The sequence below is a fragment of the Terrapene carolina genome, unplaced genomic scaffold (genome assembly GCF_002925995.2).
Source record: "Terrapene carolina triunguis isolate 2854851 unplaced genomic scaffold, T_m_triunguis-2.0 Scaffold96, whole genome shotgun sequence".
In the NCBI taxonomy this organism is placed as follows: Eukaryota; Metazoa; Chordata; order Testudines; family Emydidae; genus Terrapene; species Terrapene triunguis.
In genome coordinates this window covers 18,868,091-18,893,761 of record NW_020664447.1, presented here as the reverse complement: position 1 = coordinate 18,893,761, position 25,671 = coordinate 18,868,091, and the positions used below count along the sequence as shown (strand labels likewise).

The window sequence follows — 25,671 nt, the reverse complement described above, 5'->3', positions numbered from 1 at the left end:
CACACCTTGGAGAAGATACATCTGGGTGCCATGGTTGTCCTGGGAAGGTGACATGTGGGCACCCCACGATGTGGAAGCCAGATGTGGGGCTAGGGTTATGTTTGGGTGGGCCCTGAGCTTGCCGTGGGTTTTGACTTGTGGGTGCCATGCATGTGAGGGGTGTGACATCTGGCTTCCACGAATATTGGGGGGAGCCGGGGACCGAGGCCCCGGCCCTGCCCCAGCGGCTGCCCTAGGCCTTGAGCGACTCCGCCGTGTGCGAGTGGGGAGGGTTACCCCGCTTCAGGCCCCGCCCACACAGCGGCAGCTCCCAGCCCCGCCCACCCCTGGGAAACTCCTCCCGTGATTGGCAGCGCCCGGGACGAGGCGGTAACCAGGAAGCGGGGCAGGAAGCTGGAGTCGGCCGGAGGAAGTGAGAGTCCTGGGCCGTGTCCCGAGCAGCCGGCATGGAGGGGGGCGGCGGGGCCGGCCCTGCGGTGAGGGGGGGACGCAGGGAAGAGGGGGCGGGGTTTCCTCACTGGCTCGGCTGTGGAGCGAAGGGGTGGCCGGGGATGGAGGAGAGGCCTTGGAGGGGCCTGGGGTCAGCGAGATGGGCGCGCGGTGCAGCTGGGGAGGGGAGGCCCCGCCCCGCCCCACGGGGGGGAGATGCTGGCCTGGTCCCCCCCCCCCCCCGAGGCTTTGGTTCCCCTCGGTATGGACAGTGCTGGGGGCTCATATCAGCAGTGGGTGAGGGGTCAGGCTGCTCTGCTGTCCCTTTCGCAGCCGCAGTGAGGTGTCATTAGAGACAGGCACCTGTCTGCCTGTTCCACGTGGGAAAGCAAATGCACCGGTACAGCTTTGTGCCCACCACGGGGTACCTGCCCTGGCGCTATTGATGTCCGCCTCCGGCGCTGGTGGCCCGTTGGAGAGGAGGTAGCAATGGTGTGTTCCACGTTGCTCCCCACCCCTTACCTTTCTGTAGCTTTTTTGTATTCCGTCCCAGCCTCTTCTCCTCTCTCGCCCCCCGCCCCTCCCAATTTCAATCAGTAGTTCAGGTAAATGGATGAGAGAACCAACACATGGCCTCAGTCCTTGCAGGGAAGTTCGCAGAAGTTTGGAATGTGTGTGTTATCTTGGACCAGAGTGAAGATGGATTAGAGTAGGGATGCACCTGGAAACAAAATATTGTACACCTAATGAAAAATATCATCCCAGCTAATCCCAAAGATGGATACTTGTAATGAAAAGTATTGTGGGTTAGCATCCCCTTACTCACTTAGGACTGACAAACAGATCATGCTGTGAATAATAAATTTTTCCTTCTTGAAGCAGATTTAACCGTATTTTCAAACAACTAAATGTTTACACACCTAAATTAAAGTGATCCAATTTTGAGGGTCCTGCAGGTGCTCAGCAGCTCTGGAAATCAGATCACTGTTATTTAGGTGCCTAAATATGTATTTAACTGCCTAAGTGTAGGCACCTAAGTTTCAAAATCTTAGCCTGTTTGTACAGGAATATTCTCCAATTATTGAAATGCAATCTTTTCTGGAAGAAAAAACAGCAACTGATTTTCACAGAAGGTTTTAGGAAGGGAAGTGAATAAATGAATACAAATGAGTACAATATATTATAATATTTTTATAACTGTGTTTTTGCTGGTTTGTTGGTTGGTTCTTGTGCATGACAACACAAAGTTATACCCTGTTTGTATAAACTTTGAAACCATTGTTCTAGAGTAGCTTTATTGTAAACACATCCCTTTTTTTGCTTAGACATAATCCTGCAAGGTGCTGAGTGCCCTACAGGTTTGAGCCCGTATCTGAAACTGTATTCTTTGTGTTGTGCTACTCGCCCCCAAAATGTTATTGGCTTCATTGAGAGCTTTGGACACCTAAGAAATGCAGAATCAATGTCTTAATTGATTAATGTTAATGATGTCTTTAAATTTATTTATTTGTTTATATTGCTGTAGTGTTCCCCTCATCCCCAGGTATGTTGGGTGCTTTCTACATAGGGAAGACACAAACCCTTCCCCAAAGAGTGTCTAATTTAAATAATATTTGTTGGTAAATATTTTCATTGTTAACCCACAGTGTAAACATCACAGCCATGGCCCCCATCAGCCTCAAGCACGGAATTGGCATAGCATCCATAAAGATCAATCAAAAATACAAGCAGCATTTCCACTTGTGGAGGACTACAGTAGCTGCGATATTGTCAAAGCTACACAGTAAGTCAGTTGTGTATTCTATTTTGTATTAAATAAGGGAATTTGTGAAGGTTGTTTAAATTTAAAGCCATTTGTAATATTTATTTCTTAACAGAGCAGAATATGCGATTCCCCTCACCCTCCGTTAAATAATATCAGAAAAAGAACTGTAAAACCATGCTCTACAATGTTTTTTAATCATAAGCAATATAAAAATAGCTGTGGCTAAACCAGATTAGTGTCAGTTGGTATAAGGTTGTATGTGTTAACTAATTTAGGGCTCAGTCCAGCACCTATCCTTGCTCAGGAAAGATTTCCACTGAACACAACAAGAAATTTTGCCTGAGTAGGAACTGCTGGATCAGGCCTTTAATGGGAGATTATTATTATTATTATTATTATTATTTTTTGAATATGTGAAAACCTCTAAATTAGAAAATACTAAAGAATCACAACTAAAACTGAATATTTTTCTTACCTGAGATATGGCATATTGGAGCGGTGCAAGGAATTGGTGGAAGCAGGATATGATGTCAGACAACCAGACAAAGAAAATGTGACACTTCTTCATTGGGCAGCAATAAACAACAGACTGGATCTTGTAAAGTAAGCTGTAGTATCTGTGTCCGTATGACCATATAGTTGTAAATAAATAATTTAGGCAGAATATTTTTCTTGTCTTTCATGTTCACTTCTGTTATTTCATAACCAAGTGAAACCAATAGCATATACTGTGTTAATATACTTACCTATATCCAGTCTGCATAGGTTATGCCGCTGAAATGGTATAGTATTACTATTCACTTTCTTTTAATGTGAATTTGTGCAATACATGAAATCCAGTATGTTACTGAACACCCAGGTTTCAGGTACAAAATAAAATTTTAAAATCTTCATTTGAAATGAACATCTCCAAATTTTTATCTGTCAATACCTTAATAGATATTTCAGATGGGAGTTCTTACTTTCTGGAACTTCAAGGTGCTTCCCTGGAGTAGCCGAGAAAGAGAGGGCAGTGGAAACCAATTCTTTCTAAATAGTAAAATAGAGAATTAACGCTCAACTTTCAACACAGATTTCACATCTTGGGGTCCAATCCTGCTGAAGTACATAGAAATGGAGGGTGTTCAGTGTCTTGCAGGATTTAACCTGTGATATGCAATTTTAAATACATTAAATAGTATATATCAGCCCTTTTGCTATCTCTAAGGGCTTGGCTACGTGGTGCATTAGGACGCACCAGCTAGGGTGTAAATTCTAGTGCACACCAGCATATTGCGCACGAACTCACCAATGTAAACCCTGCTGCTGTGCACTAAAAGTTCCCTTCTGCATGTTAACATAGTACTGTTTGAATCAGGACTACATCAGTGCACACTAGGGAACTTTTAGTGCACACTAGCAGTGTCAACCTGAGCCAATTAATACATGAGACACTGGTGTACGTTAGAATTTACACATCTCTGGTGTACGCTAACACACCATGTAGACAAAAAGCCCTAAAAGATGAGATCCGTGTAGACGAACAGCTGTTGACTTCAGTTGGGCTCAGCACAAATGTGGGAGTCCACTCACATGAAGCAGCTTGAAGGACTGAAACCTAAGGATCCAACCAGCAAATACTTAAGCATTTGCTTGATTTCACTATCAAGAATGCGCAGGGCAGATTTTAATTGGGGGAAGGAGGTCTAGTTAGTGTGGAACTAATAAATTGCATAGCATACAAATGTCAGTAGTGTAGTGCTTGATGATATAAGTGCATTGCTAATTACTGTATTTCTTTAAATGCAGCATCTTTTTCAAACAGCAGTTGTTACAGTAAAAGTATCTGTGTGTTTGCCTGTCCAGTGAAAGTGTCATTATTACAACAATAATCATTAGTAGGGCAATCTGTTCTCTAAGTATTAGTTTTTCATCTATCTCTTATTTACTCAACCATTTTATTTTATTGCTGTTACACAGGTTTTATATTTCCAAAGGTGCAGTAGTGGATCAACTAGGTGGAGATTTAAATTCAACTCCACTTCACTGGGCCATTAGGTATGGTACTTATAGATGCCAGTTATACTTCTGTTGATATTAAATAATACAATACATCTGCTGTTTGTTTATTAGTTAGTATCTTCATCCTAGTTGGTTCTGCATTTCTTTTATTTATGAACAGTAGCTTGTATGTGTATATTAGCACCCAAACCTGTCCTCAGATACCCAGATGCATACCATTGTGGAGCTTGAAAAATGTTACTATTTAGTTATGTATTATAATCATGTACATCCATGTTTTGGGCCTATGCTATCAGGGCTGGCTCCAGGGTTTTTGCCGCCCCAAGCGGCGGGGAGGGAAAAAAAAAAGCCGCGATCACGATCGGCGGCAGCTCCACCGCGCCGCTTTCTTCTTCGGCGGCAATTCAGCAGCAGGTCCTTCCCTCCCAGAGGGACCAAGGGACCCGCCGCTGAATTGCTGTCAAAGAGTCCGACATGCCGCCCCTTCCCCTTGGACGCCCCAAGCACCTGCTTGCTGAGCTGGTGCCTGGAGCTGGCCCTGTATGCTGTGGATGGAGCAATACTTAATATTCAGAACTTGTGTCTGAGGTCTAACGGGCAAAAAGGATTTTTTAATTTGTATTACCATAGTAATATGATTGAAAATTCCTCTTAATGCCTGTTAAGACACAGGCCAATGCTTCTGAAGACAAGTAAGCTGGCCACGTTATAGCCAAGACCCACCCAGGGTGCAACATGGCCAACTAACACTGTTTCAAATGTGTTAGCTGGATTTAAGGGAGGAGCCCAGGCTTCAGCTTGACCAATTTAGCATGTATTAAAGGCACTGTGCTGTGTCTATACTAGACTTCTAAAAATGTGTGAGTTAGCATGTTAGCTAAATCAGTTGGGTTTAACATAATTTAAGAACATACCCTTTTTGCCCATCAAGATAGGACTTCAGTAAGCTGGTCAGGAAAGGAAATGGAGTGCTTGTCTACACAGGAAAATTAACTGAAATAGCTCTCTGTGTGGATACTCTTATTCCAGAATGAGTATCTTTTGCTGGGTTTAGCTTAATCCATTTTGAAATAAATGTGTCCACACCGGGAACTATTCCTGAATAGCTGTTTCACTTTAAATTCATATCCTACCTTACTCTGAAGTAACTTTCAAGTGTTAGACTAGCCCTTAGTACAATTTTTAGTAGCTCAAACTTGTGGTCAAAAGTTAGATTTCCCATATCCAGAGATATGATTCTGGTTTAAATAACCAAATTGAAATGTTCCTAGATGCATTAAGTACAAATGAGAATAAAGTATTAATGATCCTGTAAGCAAAAGATATAGACTTCTTGGAGTGACTGATACATTGTATTCATATACAAGGGATGTTTTAATTCACGTTTATTAACAATATTAATTTAAATGCTAGGATTTTCCACACAGACAGCAAAGTAAATTCTTAGTAAATATTCAGTACTGTTCCAAAGGTTAATTTTAATCATTGGTTAAATATACTTTTAGGACATAGTCTAAGTTAAACTTAACAAGTTTCTTTAAAGCTTTCCCTGTGGTTTTCCACGTTATTGGATGGTCAGTCAGTCAGTCTGAAAGATTCTTTTAGTATGAATTTGAATAGTGCTCTTTCATAACTTGTATCTACATGTTAAAGATTTCTGAAAATTTCATATTTATTTTCAGGCAAGGGCATTTATCTATGGTAATATTGTTGTTAAAATGTGGAGCAGATCCTACTCTTATTGACGGTGAAGGATACAGCAGCATTCACTTAGCAGTGGTCTTTCAGCATATGCCTATAATAGCTTATCTCATATCAAAAGGCCAGGTATGTTTTAGTTATGCAGCAGATATCCCAAATGTTGTTTCCTACCTAGTTGTCTCTCTTGCTAATACATTTTATCTATATTGGGTTTTGTTTTTTAAATTAAAAAAGAACCTTATAGATAAGCAGTTTTTAAGCAAATATTCACTATGCCACAAGTTCAAAGAGATACATAGTAATGCCTTTCCTGCTTTTTTTACCTCTTCCTGTCTTTTTAGAAGTCAAAATACATAAGCAATCCTGTTCAGCATTATGCAAACCTATAGTGCAATATAACTGGCATTTAAGTCCAATAACTGACAATATATCCTTGAAACACATCCTAGAAGATAGTATTTCATTATTCAGTTAATAACTGGAACTCTGTAACAGCCTGTTATTTGAAGCTCACAAAACACATGATCAACCTGACACTGTATTTTTCAATATTTTCTCGTCATCTCTCAACTCTTTTTAAAACTTCACCACTATGCACCTGTGGCAAGCTAAATTTAAAGGTAGAAATGAGACCGTGTGATGTATGTATCAGAGAGAATTTTTTTTTGCTGGATAACATTGTGATCAGACCAGCAGTGTCACGCAGGACTGCCTAGAAAACTTTGGTCCCAATCCTGCAAGCCCTTAAATGTGTGTAACTTAGCTCGTGTGAGTAGTCACACTGAAGTTAATAGATTTAATCTTGTGAGTAAAATTAGGCATGTGTGTAAGTGCTTGCAGTATTGGACCCTTTGCTCAGATCATATTTTGCAATAAGATTATACAATCTGATAAACACATTTTCTCTCTATCCTAGAGCCCATTGTAGTAAAATAATTTTAACCTGTGGAGTCTAGGTATAGATGGTATATGCCACAAACATGCTTAAGAAGACTCTTCTTCTACCTCAATTGCTGTGAGAATCTTCTAGAAATTTTTTTAAAATCCCTTTAATTCAATCTGTATTATACTTCATTTTTGTACATGAACCTTAATTCTTGCTTTCAAAATGTGAATGTGTAATTCGAGAAGGGAGAAAATAAGAGGGAAAGAGATCAGTGAACAAGTGGTAGAAAATTGGTTATTTCCTTATTTGCTATAGCTGACTTCCTTTTCTATACTGCATACTGATTACTACTTCACCTTCCCCCCCACCCTCAACCTCTCCTTACACAAGGAGAAAAAATAATCTCTCTTTTTCCCTTCCAAAATATACTGATGTGGTAAAGCTATTTTAACTTATAGAATTAGATGGACATAGGCAGAAAACTAGTGAAGAATTTTCTCTTGAATTATTCTTGTTGGAATCTACCTACCTGTACTAAAAGAAACTACATACAAGAATTGAGAGAAAGGAAGAGGAAAGGAATTCCTTCTAAAGTGAGTTCCAGGTTCTCGGCTGATGTAAATTGACCTAGCTTCACTAATTTTAGTAGAATTATGTCAGCTTGCACCAGCTGAGTATCTGGCAGAGTATCTTTTATTTTCTGAAATCTATGAATAATTTTATATCTAATAATCTCAATATCTTTTCATACTCAGAGTGTAGACACAACAGATTTCAGCGGACAAACGCCTCTTATGCTGTCAGCACAGAAAGTAATTGGGTAAGTAATGGACAACTAAAAAGTTACCAATCCTCTTGCACCCAGATAACTCATAGGCTTTTTAGAATAATGAAATACATCACTTTTAATCAGAGGTTACAAATGCCAAAAATTTCACCCCAGAACAAATTATTTCAGCTGATTGGTAAATCCTTAAAAAAAAAAAAAAAAAAAAGGGGGGGGGGGGGGGAGGGAGGTATCATGGAAGTAGTGTGTCTGTAAATACAACTTGTGAGCACCTCTATGAATCTATTCATTTTTTATTTATGAAGACTCCTACTTTCTGCACTAGTACTGGTGGTCTTCAAATGCCAGCACCTATAAACCATCTCCCACAATCCAGAAAAATAGGTGAAAGTAGGATCACAGTAGGAAAAAGGCAGAGCCCTAGGCTAGTACAAAGTCAATTTGATACTCTGGAAAAGCTACACATATAGCTCATACTTACTAGCATTCAAACAGTGAGGCATTCGAGACATTTGTCACATACTTGGGAGTAAAACTTGACAGTGGTCTGATATATCGGCCTCACCTGCAACACCTAAAAATGAAGAACTCTTCCCTTACCTCCTTGATACGAAAACTATCGGAAAAATTCCTAGGGAGCAGATCCTTCAGTCCTTTGTACATCTTTATCTGGTGTTTGCTCCAGCTGAATACCTGACTAAACATGCAGTCACCACACTCAACTTGTTGATACTCCTGCTGTTAGCTGTTTGAACTATACACTGACCTCCAGACTGTATGTGCTAGTGCACATAGCTCCACCAGACCTTTGACAAGATGCCATTACTGTTAGCTCTGCCTGGAGAGCTGTGACAGATGAAACCAACTTAATATGTCTCCAGCTGATTGATTGCCCTATTCTCAGTTAGGAAACGACACACAATGCCAACTCAAAGGCCTGCTCATATTCAGGGCAGAAATCCCACTCCTGTGGACTGGAAAGATCATCCATGGTGTCACACTCAACACCCCTTTGCTACAGCATCTCACCTGCTTCCGGACAAGAGCATGACTGGCCTTTTTCCATACACAGACTATGCCACCAAGGAGCTGAAAACTATGTTCTCACAGAGTGGAAGCATTGGTGGAAAATTTACTTAAACACTAAATAAATTTGGGAGTCCATTGCTGCATCTGCCTCCTTGTCCACTTGACCGCAGATTCGGGACCAGACTCAATAAGGCTACGCTCTGGCTTGTCCAGACTTGCCGTACCTGTACACTGGCTTAACTTGGTTTCATCCCCATGCTGTGATTGTGGGGCAGCATTGCAGACAACAACTTGTGGTGGAAGAATACTCAACCTGACATCTCGAGGGTGGTTTACAATTTCTAGCCTCCCCGATACAGAGGCTATCCTCTGGTTGTGGAATCGGGACATGAAGCTTTGACGTTTGCATACGAGAGAAGTATGGGGAAGTGTATTTTAGAGAAATAACTACTAGGAAGTCATGAATTCTAATCCTGACTCTGTTACTGACTAGATGCGTAATCCTGGGCAAATCACTGACAACTGTGTCCGTCTTTGTTCCCACCCTAAAATGAGGATAGACACATGATGGTGTGAAGATTAATTTAGTTTATAAAGTGTTTTAAAAATGTGTTTATCTCTAATCTAAGTTGTCTTCTGTCTGCTAACTGGTCTGTATATCCTGTTTGTTTTCATCTAGACCAGAACCCACTGGATTTCTTTTAAAGTTTAATCCTTCTCTCAGTGCTGTAGACAAAATTCAGAAGAATACTGCATTGCATTGGGCAGTTACAGCAGGAAATGTTAATGCTGTAGAGCTACTGCTGGATGCTGGATCTAATTTGGACATAAAAAATGTCAAGGTACAATTTTTTAAATTCCATTTCATTCTGTGTAGTACAACAATGTGAAATTACTTCAGAAAACAATCTGAGGGCTCTGTCTAATCCTGTTTCAGGTAATTGGGACCTTGATGTCCATTATAATGGGAATCTGAATACGACCATACCGGTTGGCATTCTTATTCATTTTTTCTAAAATGTAGATGGGGATTTGTTTTTGTGTGGTGCATAGGTTGAATACACACATTCATGGCTATGTTACTTCAACAAACACCCATGTCCTTTTATCTTAGGCAAGCCACTTGACATTTCTGCCTCATTTTCCCGAGCTATAAAATGTGGATAATAATACCTACCTCAGAGGGAAATTGTGAGGAATAGGTACTAAGGCAGAGATTTTTTCAAAGGTGGCTAGTGATTTTTGGGTGTCCGCTCTGAGACCCTTAAAGGGACCTGACTTTCATAAGTGCTGGACATCTTCCCTCTGAAAACACAAATCTTTTAAGATGGCTTCACTGCTCTTTTTCACATGCTAGCTTGAGCAGAACTAATGCATGTCTGCCTATCCACACTGGGAAGCATATGATATCGTCTTTCATTTTCATGTGAGAATCCTAGAATACCATCCTTATTTATACTTTTCTTGCCTTCCCCTTGTGGTTGGGAATGCAAAATTTCTTTACCTTGACTTTGCTAGAACTTCAGATTATTGCATCTCCTAATATAGACCGTACAGCTGATAATTCAGATTTGTTAGCACTGAAAACATTTGCAACCAGAACAAATGTTGGGGTAGAGTTGGGGCGGGGACTTTGGGGAAGGGGCGGGGCTGGGGGTGGAGTTGGGGTGGAGTGTCCTCCTTTTTTTAACCAAGTCTACTTGGTTAACTTAATTTTATTGTGTGTCTGCAGTAAACCTGCCATTGGTAACTTAAATTAGTTTGAAAAATAAACATCCACCAAATAATTCCATTTTTCTGTTACTTCTTGGTAGTTATTTAAATGTACAACACATTTAGAAAAGTAAACTTTAATTTCTATTTTTAAAGGGAGACACACCGCTTGACCTTGCTCACCAAATTCAAAATCGCTTGCTTATTCATATGCTAACTCAAGAAGAAAAAATGAGAATCAGAAAAAACTCCAGGTTACTCAGGATGTTAGCGAAATATGAGGTATTTTCTTTCATATAGGAACAATTCATGGACTACAGCAGTAGACATTTTTACATATATATTAATGTATATGACTTATGTAGTCTAATCTAGCCTCCGTTTAAGCCAGGAGTGGGCAAACTACGGTCCGCAGGCCGGATCCGGACCCCTCAGGGCTATGGATCCGGCCCGCGGGATTGTCCCCCGTGGACCCGGCGCTGCTCTCAGAAGCGGCCCCTGGGTAGGGGGGCAGAGGGCTCCGTGTGCGTTGCCCTTGCCTCCAGGCATTGCCCCCTGCAGCTCCCATTGGCCGGGAATGGTGACCCGCGGCCAATGGGAACTTCAGGGGAGGTACCTGGAGGCGCGGCAAGGGCAGCGCACAGAGCCCTACTGTCCCTCCTCCCCCAGGGGCCGCAGCGCTTCCTGGAGCGGCACGGGGATAGGGCAATCAGACAGGGAGCCTGCCCTGGCCTGGTGTGCGCTGGGCCAGAGTTTAGGTAAGCGGCGCCGGGCCAGAGTTTGAAACCCTCCTGCACCCCGCTCCCCAACTCCCTGCCCTAAGCCCACTGCCTGCACCCCAACCCCCGCCCTGAGCTCCCTGCTGCACCCTGCACCCCCTGCCCTGAGCCCCCTGCCACACCCCTCCTGCACTCCAACCCCTGCCCTGAGCCCACCCCCCACCCCTCCTCCACCCCAACCCCCTTCCCTGAGCCCCCTCATTCACCCCGCACCCCTCCTCTGCCCCAATCCCTTGCCCTGAGCCTCTTCCTGCACACCATACCCCCTCCCACACCCTGTACTCCCTCCCTCCCGCACCCCAACCCCCTGCCCTGCATACAATTTCCTCACCCAGATGTAGCCCTCGGCCCAAAAAGTTTGCTCACCCCTGGTTTAAGCCATTGAAAAGAGTACTGTTTATGTTAGTCAATTAGGCCTAAATTTTCAAGTGACTTTTGAGGGGGGTGGCCCCTCAATTTCAAGGAGCCCAATTTAAGACATCTAGAAGTCAGGATTTTAAGTGGTCTAAAGTTGGTCATCTAGAAACTGAAACACTCCAAATCACTATCAGCTTTTGAAAATTTAGGCCTATGTAGGGTTACCATACGTCCGGGTTTTCCCAGACATGTCCGGCTTTTTGGGCCTCAAATCCCCGTCTGGGAGGAAATCCCAAAAAGCCGGACATGTCCGGGAAAATAGGGAGGGAGGAGTCGTGGGGCTTGGGTCCGGGCCGGCGCTGCTCAGCCGCGGGGGCCGGCAGAGCCAGGGCGGGCTGGAACCAGGGCCGGCGCCCCGGGGGCCCAAGCCAAGCCAGGCGGGAGACGCCTGAGCCGGCCGGCCACCAGAGGGAGCCGGTCGGCCGGGGGGACCGGACTGGGTCGCGCCCCGCCCCAGCCCCAGCTTACCTGCTGCCTCCCTGTTTCAGGCTTCCCGCGAACATTTGATTCGCGGGAAGCAGGGGAGGGGGAGGAGCAGGGGGCGGAGCTTTAAGGGGAAGGGGCAGAGTTGGGGCGGGGACTTTGGGGAAGGGGCGGGGCTGGGGGTGGAGTTGGGGCGGAGTGTCCTCCTTTTTTTAAATTAAAATATCGTAACCCTAGGCCTATGTCCTTATTCTTGTATGAATATTGTATAATGGTCCAGCACTCTTCTGTATCTATTTTGGGGTTTTGTTTAGTCATAGTATGTAAATGCTTTTAAAGTAAATTAGACATGCGTAGCAAGATCCATGGTAGACTTGATGGAATCTTAGGCTCATATTCTAGTAAGCTGATTGAGGTAAAACTAATGGAATTGCTTCAGTACACTTTCAAGACGATGCAAAACCATCTGTCAGTTTTTTTCAGGTTCAGCAATGATTTAATTTCTATAAGAAAAAAACTGGTTTCAAAATGTAGCATGAGAATTTTTTGAGATGTACAATAGGAAATTAATATTTGTTTAAATTCTAATACCTTTCATTGGGTCTGATGTTAGACCTTTTCTCAACTAATGTGGTTAATAAAGAGCTGGAGGTTTGTATAATTGAAGAATGGTTTCAATTTAATTTGTAGTTTGCTATTTATTAGAAAAATAGTACACTTACAGTTCCTATGGCACAATTTTTTTAAGAGAAACTTCTGAAACTAGTAATATTCTACAGCAGTTAAAGCATTTGGTTTAAGAAGTTAAAATAGTCTTTTGGAACAGAGTTAGAAAACAGATTGAAGAAGAGATGGGTTGTAGAGAAAAACTTTAATGCAAAATATAGTGATATTGCTTTCCCGCTTGTTTTGTTTGTCCTCAGGGAATTCTTTCTTTGCCTTTGAACTCCCATTAATTTTTGGATCTTGCATTTGCCGTGTCATGTGCTGTTTTGTACTTTGTGTAATATTTTAGATATAGTATTGTAACATTAATCATTTTGATAGTTTTTCCTGCTGTTGCTGTCTTCCTTGACACTGATGTGGGCTATAGGATACATAATGGACTTAAGTTCCGATTCTTGGCTTTTGAAAGGAAGTCTGCTTCTCTTCATATTTTTCGGGATAAGTCTGCTTACAAGGTTTGTGCACTTAGATTTTCTGTGCATGTATTTATATAAGAATTATTTTTGTATGTCTCTCATACAGTATTCCCTTCAGAGGGTCTTATAAGTTCAATTCAGCTGTAAGTAAGTAAATTAACTGGTTAAAATAATTATTTCCCGCTAAGTTTTTGTTTTTGTTTTGTTTTTAAAGACTCCTATGGTTAAATGTTTATCAAAACAATTACAGAAGGTAACAAAGTTACAAATGCAAAAAACTGTTTAATCTCCCAGTAACAGTAAACCTAAGTGGTAGATAAGAATTGTTCAGACATACTGTTCCATTTTAAATGAATGACGCACACAAAAATAAATTAAACATAAATATTGTTGAGGGTCTGATCTTGCTACACACTGAGCTTACCCTCTAACAGTAATTACAAAAATGTATGTTAGCGTAACCTTTTTTCCCCTTGGGGATAAGATCCTGGATTGTGTTTGAGAAATCTTCCTCCCCCCTAGCATCACCCCCAACCTCTAATCCACTGCAACACCTTACAACTAGTGTCTGTTGAAATGATACTGGTACTGCCCTTGTGTAGGAGTTAGCATAGACTGTACACTTCGCATGTTAGAGTATTCATCAATGAAGAAGCTGATTCTGTTGCCATTGTATTAGATTGGAACACAGTGTTCTTCAGGACATTTCCTTTACAGAGCAGCACTGTAGGTGGCATGCCATAGGCGGCCACAAAAGCTTTTTGAGCAGTAGTTTATAATTCAGTTTAAATGACGACTTAAAATGAACATGATACATCTTTATAATACATTTTTAAATATTTGACTGTGAATTGATATGGCTTGGAAATAGATGTTTTTTAATAATGTCTTTCAGGCAATTTGTGGAGCTCAAGAACCTAAAATATTTACCAGCAATTTTCATGCTAAGTTCCATTTTTTGGCTGTCTATGACCTGGTTTGTCTGGTTCCTGCCTGATATCCTTTATACTCAAGGAGTGAAATGCCAAATACATTTGGGCCCCAGTCCTGCAAATATGTATGCTTTTGCTACTAACTTGCAAGTGTACATAGGGTTGGTGTTTTGCTTCCATTAGGAAGGGATGATTTAATTTTGAACTACTTTATCTGAAGGCTATCAGTGGACAGAAATTGAGGTTTACGTGATTAGAGAATAATTGCTAAGTATAATACATTTTTATTTTTGGGGCAATAGTTGATAGTATTGAGATTGGGCTTTTCAAGCTTTATCCATTATATTCAAATATTCCTTTAAATAGAGTTATTAGTTGAGTAAAAATGTATAAAAAGCTTTTGTTCATTATTACTTTAAAATTACATTTTGCCTGCATGGTAAAATGTCTTTTGAAGAACATTTACCTTTAGTAAGCTTCAATTTCACTTATGCATTTATTTTTGAGGTTGTTAGAGGGGATCCAGTAACAAAGAACATATACACCTCTACCCCGATATAACGCGACCTGATATAACACGAATTCAGATATAACGCAGTAAAGCAGCGCTCCGGGGGGGGGCGGGGCTGCGCGCTTCGGCTGATCAAAGCAAGTTCAATATAACGCGGTTTCACCTATAACACGGTAAGATTTTTTGGCTCCCGAGGACAGCGTTATATCGGAGTAGAGGTGTATTTGTTTATAAGATTTGCCTTCTTACCTTTTGGATGTTACATGGGGCACCAGGAGATGGAATTCTGCTTTCCTGTGATTAAACTTAAGCAGTGCCATCAGATAACAAGTTGGTTTAAATGTGAAGGCACAACAGTAGATTTTTTTTTTTTTTAATGTTTTGTTGAATACAAATTAGTGTGTGCCATTTTTAAACCCAATTTTCCCTCCAGGTTAGTTCCTCATGTGGCCACCTACCTCGCTCATCAAGGCTCTGATCAAGCACAGTGTTCAGACACATGCTTAAATGCCTTCTGGATTGGGGCCCAGATAAATAAAAAGTAAATGACATCTCCACATTCTAAAAGGACAGTGATTCAGAACTCCTTTTGCTGCTGCTTTATTGTTTTTTTTTTAAATAGCACTTCAAAAGTTTCCTGCCTTCAGATACTTTCAGGGGTTGAGCTGCATTCTCTGTGTATGGCTTTTCTTTAACATACTTCAGTTCTTATAACAGGCTATGGATTGATAGTATGTGTAAAGCGATGTACAAGTGTTGTTGCACTCACTATCCTGTATTCTGCTTTGTTGTTGCACGGAGGGCTTTATCTTTTAGTTTTGTAAAACATTTCCATTAAAACAGAAGGCCTTTAGGGAGATATTTGTAACTGAAAATAATTTCTGTATTAAACCAGCAGTAATATATTCCTACATTAAGTAGCATTACATTTTTAATTACTTCATCCCTTAAGTGGCATTTTCTTTTGCACTATTTCTAATGAGATCTCCTTAATATGATTATCAGGATTAATTTCTGTGGTGGGTATATTCCAGCTGGGAACCATGTATATATTTGTCTCACTTGTAAGTAAGTTATTTGTTGTTACTGCAGTGTGTAAATGTGGAATTTGAGTTTCTAGCTGTAAGTTTAAATGATTTGTCAGTTCAATCCTTTGTTTCTGGACTTAAAAATTAAAACCTTTAACTGGTCGTGCATTAGAAATAGTGAACAAAATGAACACAGAAAGCCCTGACCAGTACTTGAGAAGTGGTGGGCAAGTAGGTCCCATTCCTTTCGTTTTCCCCCATCCTCCTACGTGTGTACATATTTCTTTTCTGGGAGTACCCACAGATCCATGAGTGTGGTGTAAATGTTTTGATTGGTAGAGCCAAACTCTTTGGACATACTTATACATGTTTGTTGAACCTTTCCCATATACTTTGCTAAACTCCCAGCTAGTATGTTCTGGATTTGCTCCCCCAGATCTACAAAACAGAAACGGATGCAGAGTATTAACAATATCCACAAGGAAATACAGCACCATATGGGCTCACAAGAGAATGTCCTGCAATTGCACATGACTAAACATGATAAGAGCTATGGAAGAGATTACATCTCAAAACACAAAATATCAATATTTGTTAGAGTAACATTTTTGGTTTTAGCCACTGAGTTACCTCATTGTATTTGTAATATGCAAGAGAGAACAACTTTGAGTTAAAAGTGCACAGTGCTGTACCTAGGAAGATACCAGTCTTAACTTGGTGTGATTTGTTTAAGTGCCCTTCTCAGCACCCCCACCCCGAACCTGTGTATAAATGCTTGTAATAGAGGGGTGTAAAAATTCTGTATATAATACACATGTATCTTCATTTATATAAAAGCTTTACACTTAGTGTAACAGTAGTGCAGCAAATATCTATATACATAATACTATGCCTAAAACCTGTGTACCTATCTGTATATTTTGTACAGTATATATTTACTTATAAATATTATTAAATTGGTCAGTCATGGGGTAGAAATAGAAAAAGATCAAATACCAGATCAAATCAGGAGTTCATCTAGTCCAGGATCTTGAGTTGTAACAGAATGCTGATAGGATTTTCTTTTTCCATCCTATAAATGTCTTTCCTTTTGAGGGTGATTGGTAGTAGAATTATTGTCAGTTGGCCTGTGAGATCCTCCACTAGTGGATGTCGTCTTAGCATATGTTCCTTCTTACTGTCATTCCTTATATGCAATATTCCTTACTGGTGGAGAAGGGATGTGTGTTCCAGGGTGTAGTCAAAGGCAGGAATCTGAACTCTGTAGGAGAGGGAAAAAGAGATCTTTGGTCTTGAATTTGGCTTGTAAGTTATAAACTGTGATAGTAAATCTCTAGAACTACATTGAACAAAACAGTAAAGCCCTTGCTGTGTGAGACTCTATGAAGTACAAAGATTGTACAAAAGTGAAGTCCATCCTTTTTCGTTATTAGTGAAATACTTGTAAAATTACAATGATGCAGTGCAAGTTAATTTTAAAGTATAATCATTGTAAGGACAAAATATTGATAAATTTATGTAAAACAATATTCCTTAACCTGAATGCTACATTTAGCAGACACAATTTTCCAGATCCCCTTCATCCTCAGCGTGATGGGTCTTCTCTACTATTTCTACAAAACATGGAGAACCGATCCTGGATACATTAAGGTCTCTGAAGAAGAAAGAAGAAAGGTATTTTATCTCAACAAAACAACTTAATATACCACAGTATAATATGTTTGTTCATTTGTTTTTTCTGTGATTTTTATATTTAAACAGTAGTGTTTCCTTTAGTCTTCGAAGAGATTTATTTTAACACTTAGTACCGTAAGTGGCAGCTAATACTTACCTATTTTTATATATTGTAAATTATTTCTCTTATCACTGGTTTCTTAAAAAAATAACTTCCTCTCTACATCATCTCACATAGATGTCTTTGTCTGTTGAAGTTTGAGATGCAGCTGAATTCTACACTGGTTTTACCCAATAAAATGCCATTGGTGTTGTCTGTAGTATAAATTAATAGAAAACTTGGCCCACAAACTGTGACTGTCTCATGTGGTTTCCATATGTTTATAATGCGTTATGCATGTTTGTGTTTCTAAGTTATATTGATGCTCAGCGCTAGGGGTGCTATAAGTTTTGTTAAGAGCATTTTCATGATCTTCTTGTTAAACATTATGGAAACCTGGGAAAAGTAATGGGCAACTGTTACCCAATTGCATTTAGGATTCAGGGGCAAGAAGTTGCCATGCAATTAACAGGTAGCTTACTATGGTCCGCTTCATGGTCACTTGGGATTGTGGGGGGAACACCACATGTGGCAGCCTCTGCCCTTGTTATCTGTCAGAAGTACTACCAACTGCATGAGAGGTACTTTTTAAAAATTGAGAATGGTTTTAATATATATATTATATGAATTGTTTTAACTATTCTGGACAAGCACTACTTCACAAAAAAAAAAGAAAATAAAAAACAACGTCCTGCATGGTTGGGGTACTAGAGGACCAAACCAGATAGGTCTCTTCCATCTTGCATTTCCTTGAATCTGTGCACCTTTCTTTGTCTACTCCAGGAAATCATTTAGCTTCATCTCAGTGTAAATATTTTGATTGCATATCTTTAATAATAATACTTGACACTTGAAGAGGACTCGTCATCTTGATAGTATTTAAGAAGCCCCTGATCTTCCTGACACCCCTGGAAAAATTAGATAAATAGAATTGTAAAATAACTTGTGTCTTTCAGAGTATTGTTACTCTTGCAGAAGCTGGCCACTTGGATTTCAGAACATTTTGCACATCATGTCTTGTAAGTGAGGTTTTTATTGCATGTTTCATGTATATTACTCCTTTTTGATGCACTGGGTGTTATGTACATAGTTCTCTGAATAAGAGGACTATATTTTTGTTATCCTTTGGGTCTGACTTCAGTATTACTTGTCACATGAGTGAGGACTGCAGGCTCTGTGCCTTTAACCTTAATTTCAAATAATCCTTTAAACAACTATAGATAGTTTTAGTTGGCCTATAAAAGGAAAAATGCATAACTGTGTCATTTAAATTATGTTGAAAAGTTTGGTCTATAATGGGAACTGCTTTTTTTTTTAATGTAGAGCAAAAATAAGTGGCTTACGTGATTTATGCATGTAATGAATTACTGCATTTTCCCCTTCCGCTTTCAACTAGGTAAAAAAGCCTTTGAGATCCATGCATTGCATTGCTTGCAACTCATGTACTGCTAGATATGACCAACATTGTTTGTGGACTGGACAATGCATAGGTGAGTTTGTTTATTTTAGCATACTTGGAGACACCTTGTGCTAATCTCCTGAAGGACAGCACCTAATATCACTATCTAGTTAACTTCTGTGATTGATAAATGAATGGGTATTGACATTGACAGCCAGTGAGATCTGTATCCAGCCCTTCTCCTTTGTTGTGTGGTCTCTGAAATGAAGCCATTAAGGTGAGGGAGCTAAAATGGTTCCTTGGGGCTCTGAGCACTATCATTATAGAGGAAATGGAGAAAAAGATAGATAGGCTTGGATTGTTATGGACTTAAAGCTGCAGGACTGTCTTTTTAAAGCATATGTTTAGGTTATTGTAACTTTACTTGTAAATTGGAAAGGTAAATATTTAGAATTTCCACTGCACTGTGTGAGGTATACAAAGATATTTGTTAGACTGAAGTAATTCTGATGTAAAACTTTGAACATATTTATAATCAAGATTTAAAGAGAGATTATAGTTTGTGTAATACGATACCCAAGACAGTCTATTTTTGTCTTTTTACATGTGAGTTCATAATGCTGAAGAACACAGAGCTCAGATAGCTAAATTAAATAGCAGTAGTACAGTTTTACTGTTTTATAATGAGGTGATTATCTTGAGCTAGAACAGAGTTGGGGTTGCTAGTTAAGGCTAGCTCCAAATACAGACTAAATACTTGTCACCTTTCTCATTAGTTCCATTGATGTAACTGGGATTACTAGCATGAGAAAGTTGGGAAGGAATTAGGTCAAGCTGTGGTAAAATTTACTGAGCATGGTGGAAGGGATAGTCAGAACTTTCTTTGAATGATGTTGAATATCTTTCTACTTTTGTGAACTTTGGGAAAATACTAATGGTGTTAAAATACACAATAAAAAGTACTTTCTTCATCGTCCCAAATACAGGTGTTGGCAACCATTATTATTTCATCTTGTTTCTGCTCTTCCTAACTATGGTTGGAGTCTGGATGGTATATGGAACTCTTCTCTGTACGTATTCATACATTTCATTTCATTTCATTTTCAAGGAGCTATTGCATACTTTCTTCATTTTCTAGCATTTCATATATTGTCATTTTGTGGCTCAATCCTGATCTTGGTTGTGCAGGAACAATCAGCATATTTGAACTCATGATCAAGCTTTTAGTTAAATTTTTGTCTAGTATTAATAACAGTTCAAAAATTATATATTTTTAAAAGGTATTGCTATAGAGAGCCACAATTTTAGGAAATGTGACATCAGAAGAGAAATGGAGGTTATACTAGAAACAAAATTCAAGAGGTGTAAGGAATAAAAGTGTGTGTACACGCTAGTGGTCTTGTACTCTTCTGCCTGCAGTAGAAAATGTGGTCCTGAATATATTATCACAGACACTTATTGATCTTGTGGTTATTGGGGACAAGTCTGTAGTAAAGACTAGTGCCAAGAGTATCTTTAAAAATGTAGTGATAGTTTCAAAGAAAGAGCAAATTATTTTCCCGCAGCTGTTGCTCCTAGGAAGCATCCTGCATCCATTTCATAAGCAGCCACTTTCCTGAGAGATGTGATTTGTGGGTTCAATTTATAGTACACCTCTACCCCGATATAATGCGGCCCGATATAACATGAATTCGGATATAACACGGTAAAGCATTGCTCCGGGGGGGCGAGGCTGCACACTCTGGCGGATCAAAGCAAGTTCGATATAACATGGTTTCACCTATAACGCGGTAAGAGTTTTTGGCTCCCGAGGATAGTGTTATATTGGGGTAGAGGTGTATTTGCATCTTTGGTTAGAAAAATAAAGCTGGAAAATTATGAAACATGTTTCATCTCCTTGGAGCTCACAAGTTCTTCTCTGATTGGAGGATTCAGAAATTTTTTAATGAACTAAAAGCCCTTATGGTGTGACCTCCTGAGTGTGAATTGCGATATTTAACATCAAAGAAAAATCCAAACAAGGAGTTGGCCTTTGTGTTCTGTGTAATGTTATATGAAAATGAGAGGAGTACTAACATATAGGGAAGTAAAGTGGGTATATGACAGTGTAAGAAATGAGGCCTGATCTTGAACTCTTATCGTGCACCTCAATGAGAGCCTTTAGTGTGCAAGAATGTAGGGTTCTCCTAAAGTAAACATTGCATTTGATCCAAAACCAAGGAAGGCTCTTAGCTGTCTAAATCCTAAAACTAACTTAAATCTAAGATTTCAGTGAGATTTAAGCATGTTCTTAAAGTTAAGTACATAATTGTTTTGCTGAATTGGAGCCTAAAAAACGAAGTTGCCTAGTTTGTTAGATTTTTATACGTAATAGCATGTAACCCAGGCTGTAGATGTCTCAGAGACTTTAAAAAAAAAAAATCCACTTCATATCTCTGTAACTTTGGGTGAAGCACTGCTTAGCCCCTTGGCATTGATTGAATATGTTCTCCATTAACTTCATTTTTATTTCCTTGGATTTATAAATGCAAACAAAAAGGTGACTGTCACAAACTGTAGATGCTTTTAATTATTATTTAAACCCAGTCAAGGAGTAGTCATTGCCTTGCAGTATCATCATTTAATTTTATAAAAACTCTTTTAGGTTCATCCAGTGCACAGGGTACCCATTCCATGAAATAAAAATGCACATTAATAATAATACAATAAAGGTCTGTTTATCCCATCTTGGCAGACTAATCTTCACAGGTCGTTATGATGACTTTGTAGGACAGGAGCTTCAATTCACATTTATCTTTAGTTTAAATTGGCTCACTTCGAGGTATCCTGAATAAGTGAACCATACTACTGTAGTATATTGCATAGTGTGTAATAAATTAACTTGCTGTGATTTCTGATACCAACTGTAATTTGTTAAATGTGTATGCTGCATGCAATATGCATTCAGTAACTGTATCTGTATTGTTTTTGTAAGTGGTAACACTAGAAATCTTGTTTCTAGAGTTTGTAATGTCAGGTTCCATGCTAGAATGTCTTAATCTGTTCTTAGATAGTTTATTAATTTTTTTAGTAAAGGCTAACTTTTTACTCATTCTCAGATTGGTCAGAACATTGTGCAACAACTTACCGGCAAGATGGAGCGTGGACTTACTTTACACAGATAGTGTCTTGTTCTCCATGGGTTTTGTACATCTTTACACTAGTGTCTTTTCATACTTCATGGTCTTCATTGATGCTAATTATTCAGCTTTATCAGGTACTTTTTTGCTTCATTTATATGCTTTTCTTGAGGACTTTGAAATTTTAAAAATTTCCTTGGCAGACTTGTCTTATCAAAGGTCTTATGTTGCACCAGGAGAGAGATCGCTTGATCATTACCTGTTAGGTTCACTCCCTCTGGGGCACCTGGCATTGGCCACTGTCAGCAGACAGGATACTGGGCTGGATGGACCTTTGGTCTGACCCAGTATGGCCATTCTTATGTCCTTATGTTCTTACACAAAGTGCTGCCAGATGGCAGGAGAGAGCGCATAGTCAGCCTTCCTTGGCCCATCAGTATCAAGTTTCAGTGATATGCAAGGATGACCCACATCTTAAACCCCCAGCGCTGAGCCTTTGGTTCCATGGCTATTTGTGCAGAGATCATTTCAGATATTCAGTCTGAAGAGATTCTCAAAATCAAACCTTGTAACAGAAGTCTGCTGTTCATAGTTTCTCTCTCTCTCTCTCTCTCTCTCTTTTTTTTTTTTTTTTTATTAATTTCCCTAAATATTTTTGTTAAGAAATTAGTTTTTAGAGGAAAAGAATCTAGGTGACCTATAGAACTGGTGTCAATTTCTAAAAATATTGTGTCAATTTCTAAAAATATTGTATGGTTGATCATTTTGCCTAGTAGTGTAATTAGTGCTGAACTGAGAAATGTGTGTTTTTAGCTCAGCAGTGCTTCATAAATCCATTTAAAGTCCAATTAAGATAAAAATATATGACCCTGGCTCTACCCTGATTAGCAGTATCAAGCAATTTAAAAAAAAAAAACTTTGCTTTTCAAAGATTCATAACTTGGCTTCCTATACAGAATTGTTCCAGGCTGGTAGTTTTATCCAAAAAACTGATTTCTTTACCAGTGTTCAGAAAACTAGGGTCTGCTGTATATACATCTGCATATGTTAAAGAAATTTATTGAGCTAAAATTATTTTTTAATTAGCTTCCTAGGTTTCTTCAGAAACCACTGATCTGTGTGTGTTTAAAAATAGATTAGACTATATTAAAGGATATTAAACATTTTTGACACTGTGGAAAAATATTTGGAAACAGCCAGAATATTTACAGTCAACTTCTTAGCTGTGTACACAGTAGCTTGTCAACCTATATTACTTAATGACTTCTAACAAGCTATTTGTTGAGGTTGCCCAGCAGCCAGACAATAATTCGTAAATATCTCTGTGACCTAACATATAATGTTACACAACAGAAAAGGCAATGGGAAATTATAGGCAAAAATACTTAAATGTAAAAATGCAGTTGAGGAAATTTGAAAACTAAGGCTCAAACTCTGTCCTCTTCTTGCTCTCTTGTGCCAAAATATTACTGCACATTGTTCTTGCAAGGAGATGGCTTCAGTGATGTAATAGGTCTTTTCCCATCTCTGTATTCTGAGTGGTAACGTCATGCATTTTCACCTCTGCAAATATCTAGGCACAATGAACCAATTAAGGATGAGTTCTCGGTTTTGGCATTGACACTCCCAACTTCTTGGTTTCTATCACTGCCTTAGTGGCATGTTTGTAAATAACTTATACTGTAGTTTCTTTGTGTTAAATATGCAGAAAAAAATAATTTAAATTCTTTGGTGTCTCCATTATTTTAACTGCTTTAACATATCCACATTTCAACTATCTCCCTTCTCTCCACCACACCCACCTTGAAGATTGCATTTCTGGGCTTGACCTCACATGAGAGACTAAACCTCATGATACAGAGCAAGTGTTCTAAGCATGCTGCTTCTCTCAGGAAAACTCCATATAAGTAAGTATTTTTGGTAAGAGAATTATTCGTAAGGAAATGGAATTAATCATTTTTAATAATAATATGTTTAACTACTTCGTATGTGCCAAAGAAAAGTTAGTTTACTAGGTGTTTGCTGAATATGCCTCCTCTTCTGAGTTATGCAAGGGGGATGGAATCTGATCCACACCAGGGGACTCTCTAGCAAGGGAGATGAGTGATTCCAGTGGGTGAAGAGCCAGGATAATCAGCTACTGTGGAACCCTTCTGTACAGGGCTCCAGGGAGGAGATATAGCCAAAGTATCTGATTCTCCTCAGTTGACAGACACTCTTTGGGGATTGTTGCCCACTGTTTATAGGTTAGAGAAATCCCACGGGGGCTCTAACTTACCCCATGGCCAAGCAGAGAATCAGGGTGACATAACCATCTACTGTAAAACTTGGCATAACAGAGAATCTGGCCCTCAAGATTTCTACTTCAACAGAAATCCTTTACTTTCTCACTGTCTTTGTGCTGGTGGCTGAGAGAGCACTTATTGAATTCTTTTTTTTTTTTTTTTTTTTTTTTTTACATTTAAGTGTAATATGGGCTGGAAAGGCTCTATGAAAATATAATAGATAAGGCTATTTAGGAGGAAAATGTGTTTGTTTTTCTATTTCTTCTGCAAGAGCTCTCCTTGTCAGTTTTGTGCTTGAAATGCTCTTTAGTGTACCATATTTGCTGTGTCGGCCCTCTTCTTTTGTTAAGTTTATTAATAGATATTTCTCTGACTTCCAGTCACGGATGTTTCCAGAACCTTGCAGACTTTTTTCAGTGCAGTTGCTTTGGTATGTTCAAGCCCAACATAGTCGACTGGACTAAACAATATACTCTAACATTTCATCCAGCAAAAGGTAAAAACGTTCACTGTGTATGAAGAAAAGCAACATCGAATTCTTAGAGCTGAGCTGAAAGCTAAATAAAACTGGATATTCTTTATATTGTTTGCAATTTATTTTGAAACTCTCTTGCCTTAATTTTTTATATTACTACTATTGTTTAAATAGTAAAGTTAAGTGATCATAAATTACAGCAAAACAGATGTGAAAGAATTGCTGTGGTGGTTTGTATGTACTTTCAACTGAAACAACTTGAAATTTCATATAACTATGAGATGTCACTCAACATATATTTTTATGAGAGATTTTTATACAGCACTCCAGAATTTTTATTTAATACCTTTTGATTAATTTTTCAGATTCATGTGTCTACAAAGAACACATTTGTTAATGGAAATAAAATATTTTTAACATCTTTGAATTGGCTATTTCAAAAAGTTTTTAACACTAGTTTGTATTTTTGATAACTTATTTGTCTTTATACTGTGTAAATCTGTACAGAATCACTGTTTAGACTTACTGTTTGCCTTCACATTAAATAAATTAGCTTTCATGCTTATATTTACTGATTTTTTTTTTTTAAATATTCAAGGGAAAGTATGAAACTTACATATTTACAAATCCATTAAAAGTAACAGCAGCAAAGACCTATCTTGCTACTTTAAACATCTAACAAGAATTGATCGGAAGACTAAATCTTGCACTCGTTTATACCAGTGTCACTTGGAAATGGATAGCTCAACCACTAGTAGGTATGTGACCAAAACCTAATGGTACAGGCATAAGATTGTTTCACATTATTTCAGGCTACAAGCATAGGGCTGCCATAGTCCCAAGTAATATACTTGTGCCCTTGATAAATGTAAAGGGATTAATACTATATTTGGAGAATATATAGTCTAATGTGAGTCACTTTTCAGAGATGTCAAATGTTCTTCACACAGCATGAGCCCACTGTGTCCTACTGGGAGGTTTATGTTGCAGTAGAGAAGAACAAAAGTGACATTTATGGAGACGGGGAAAAAAGCCCAGATTGAGAGCAATAAACTGAGGAAATTCAAAATATGATC

General features: G+C 39.1%; 1 protein-coding gene across 2 annotated transcripts; it reads left to right on the top strand.

The window, feature by feature from the left end:
• The first annotated feature begins 392 nt into the window (after nucleotides 1–392).
• Nucleotides 393–25,401, top strand: ZDHHC13 (zinc finger DHHC-type containing 13). Of its 2 annotated transcripts, none has more exons than XM_024205063.2 (17): nucleotides 393–476; nucleotides 2,076–2,212; nucleotides 2,675–2,797; nucleotides 4,154–4,231; nucleotides 5,878–6,022; nucleotides 7,538–7,602; nucleotides 9,278–9,440; nucleotides 10,468–10,593; nucleotides 12,978–13,111; nucleotides 13,968–14,068; nucleotides 17,093–17,217; nucleotides 18,274–18,336; nucleotides 18,714–18,807; nucleotides 19,703–19,786; nucleotides 21,815–21,972; nucleotides 23,645–23,742; nucleotides 24,501–25,401. In XM_024205063.2, the coding sequence occupies exons 1-17, from the start codon at nucleotides 447–449 to the stop codon at nucleotides 24,637–24,639; spliced, it is 1,863 nt and encodes a 620-aa protein (XP_024060831.2). In that variant the 5' UTR covers nucleotides 393–446; the 3' UTR covers nucleotides 24,640–25,401. The 2 variants fall into 2 exon arrangements, with proteins under 2 accessions (XP_024060831.2, XP_024060832.2); XM_024205064.3 differs by lacking the exon at nucleotides 393–476 and adding an exon at nucleotides 876–921.
• Nucleotides 25,402–25,671: the final 270 nt, after the last annotated feature.

Excerpts from the sequence above, each read along its gene's own strand:
- ZDHHC13 (XM_024205063.2), top strand. The coding sequence starts at position 447 with ATGGAGGGGGGCGGCGGGGCCGGCCCTGCG. Across the intron at positions 477-2,075 it reads GCGGCGGGGCCGGCCCTGCG|TGTAAACATCACAGCCATGG; the intron begins GTGAGGGGGGGA and ends GTTAACCCACAG. Across the intron at positions 2,798-4,153 it reads AACAGACTGGATCTTGTAAA|GTTTTATATTTCCAAAGGTG; the intron begins GTAAGCTGTAGT and ends GCTGTTACACAG.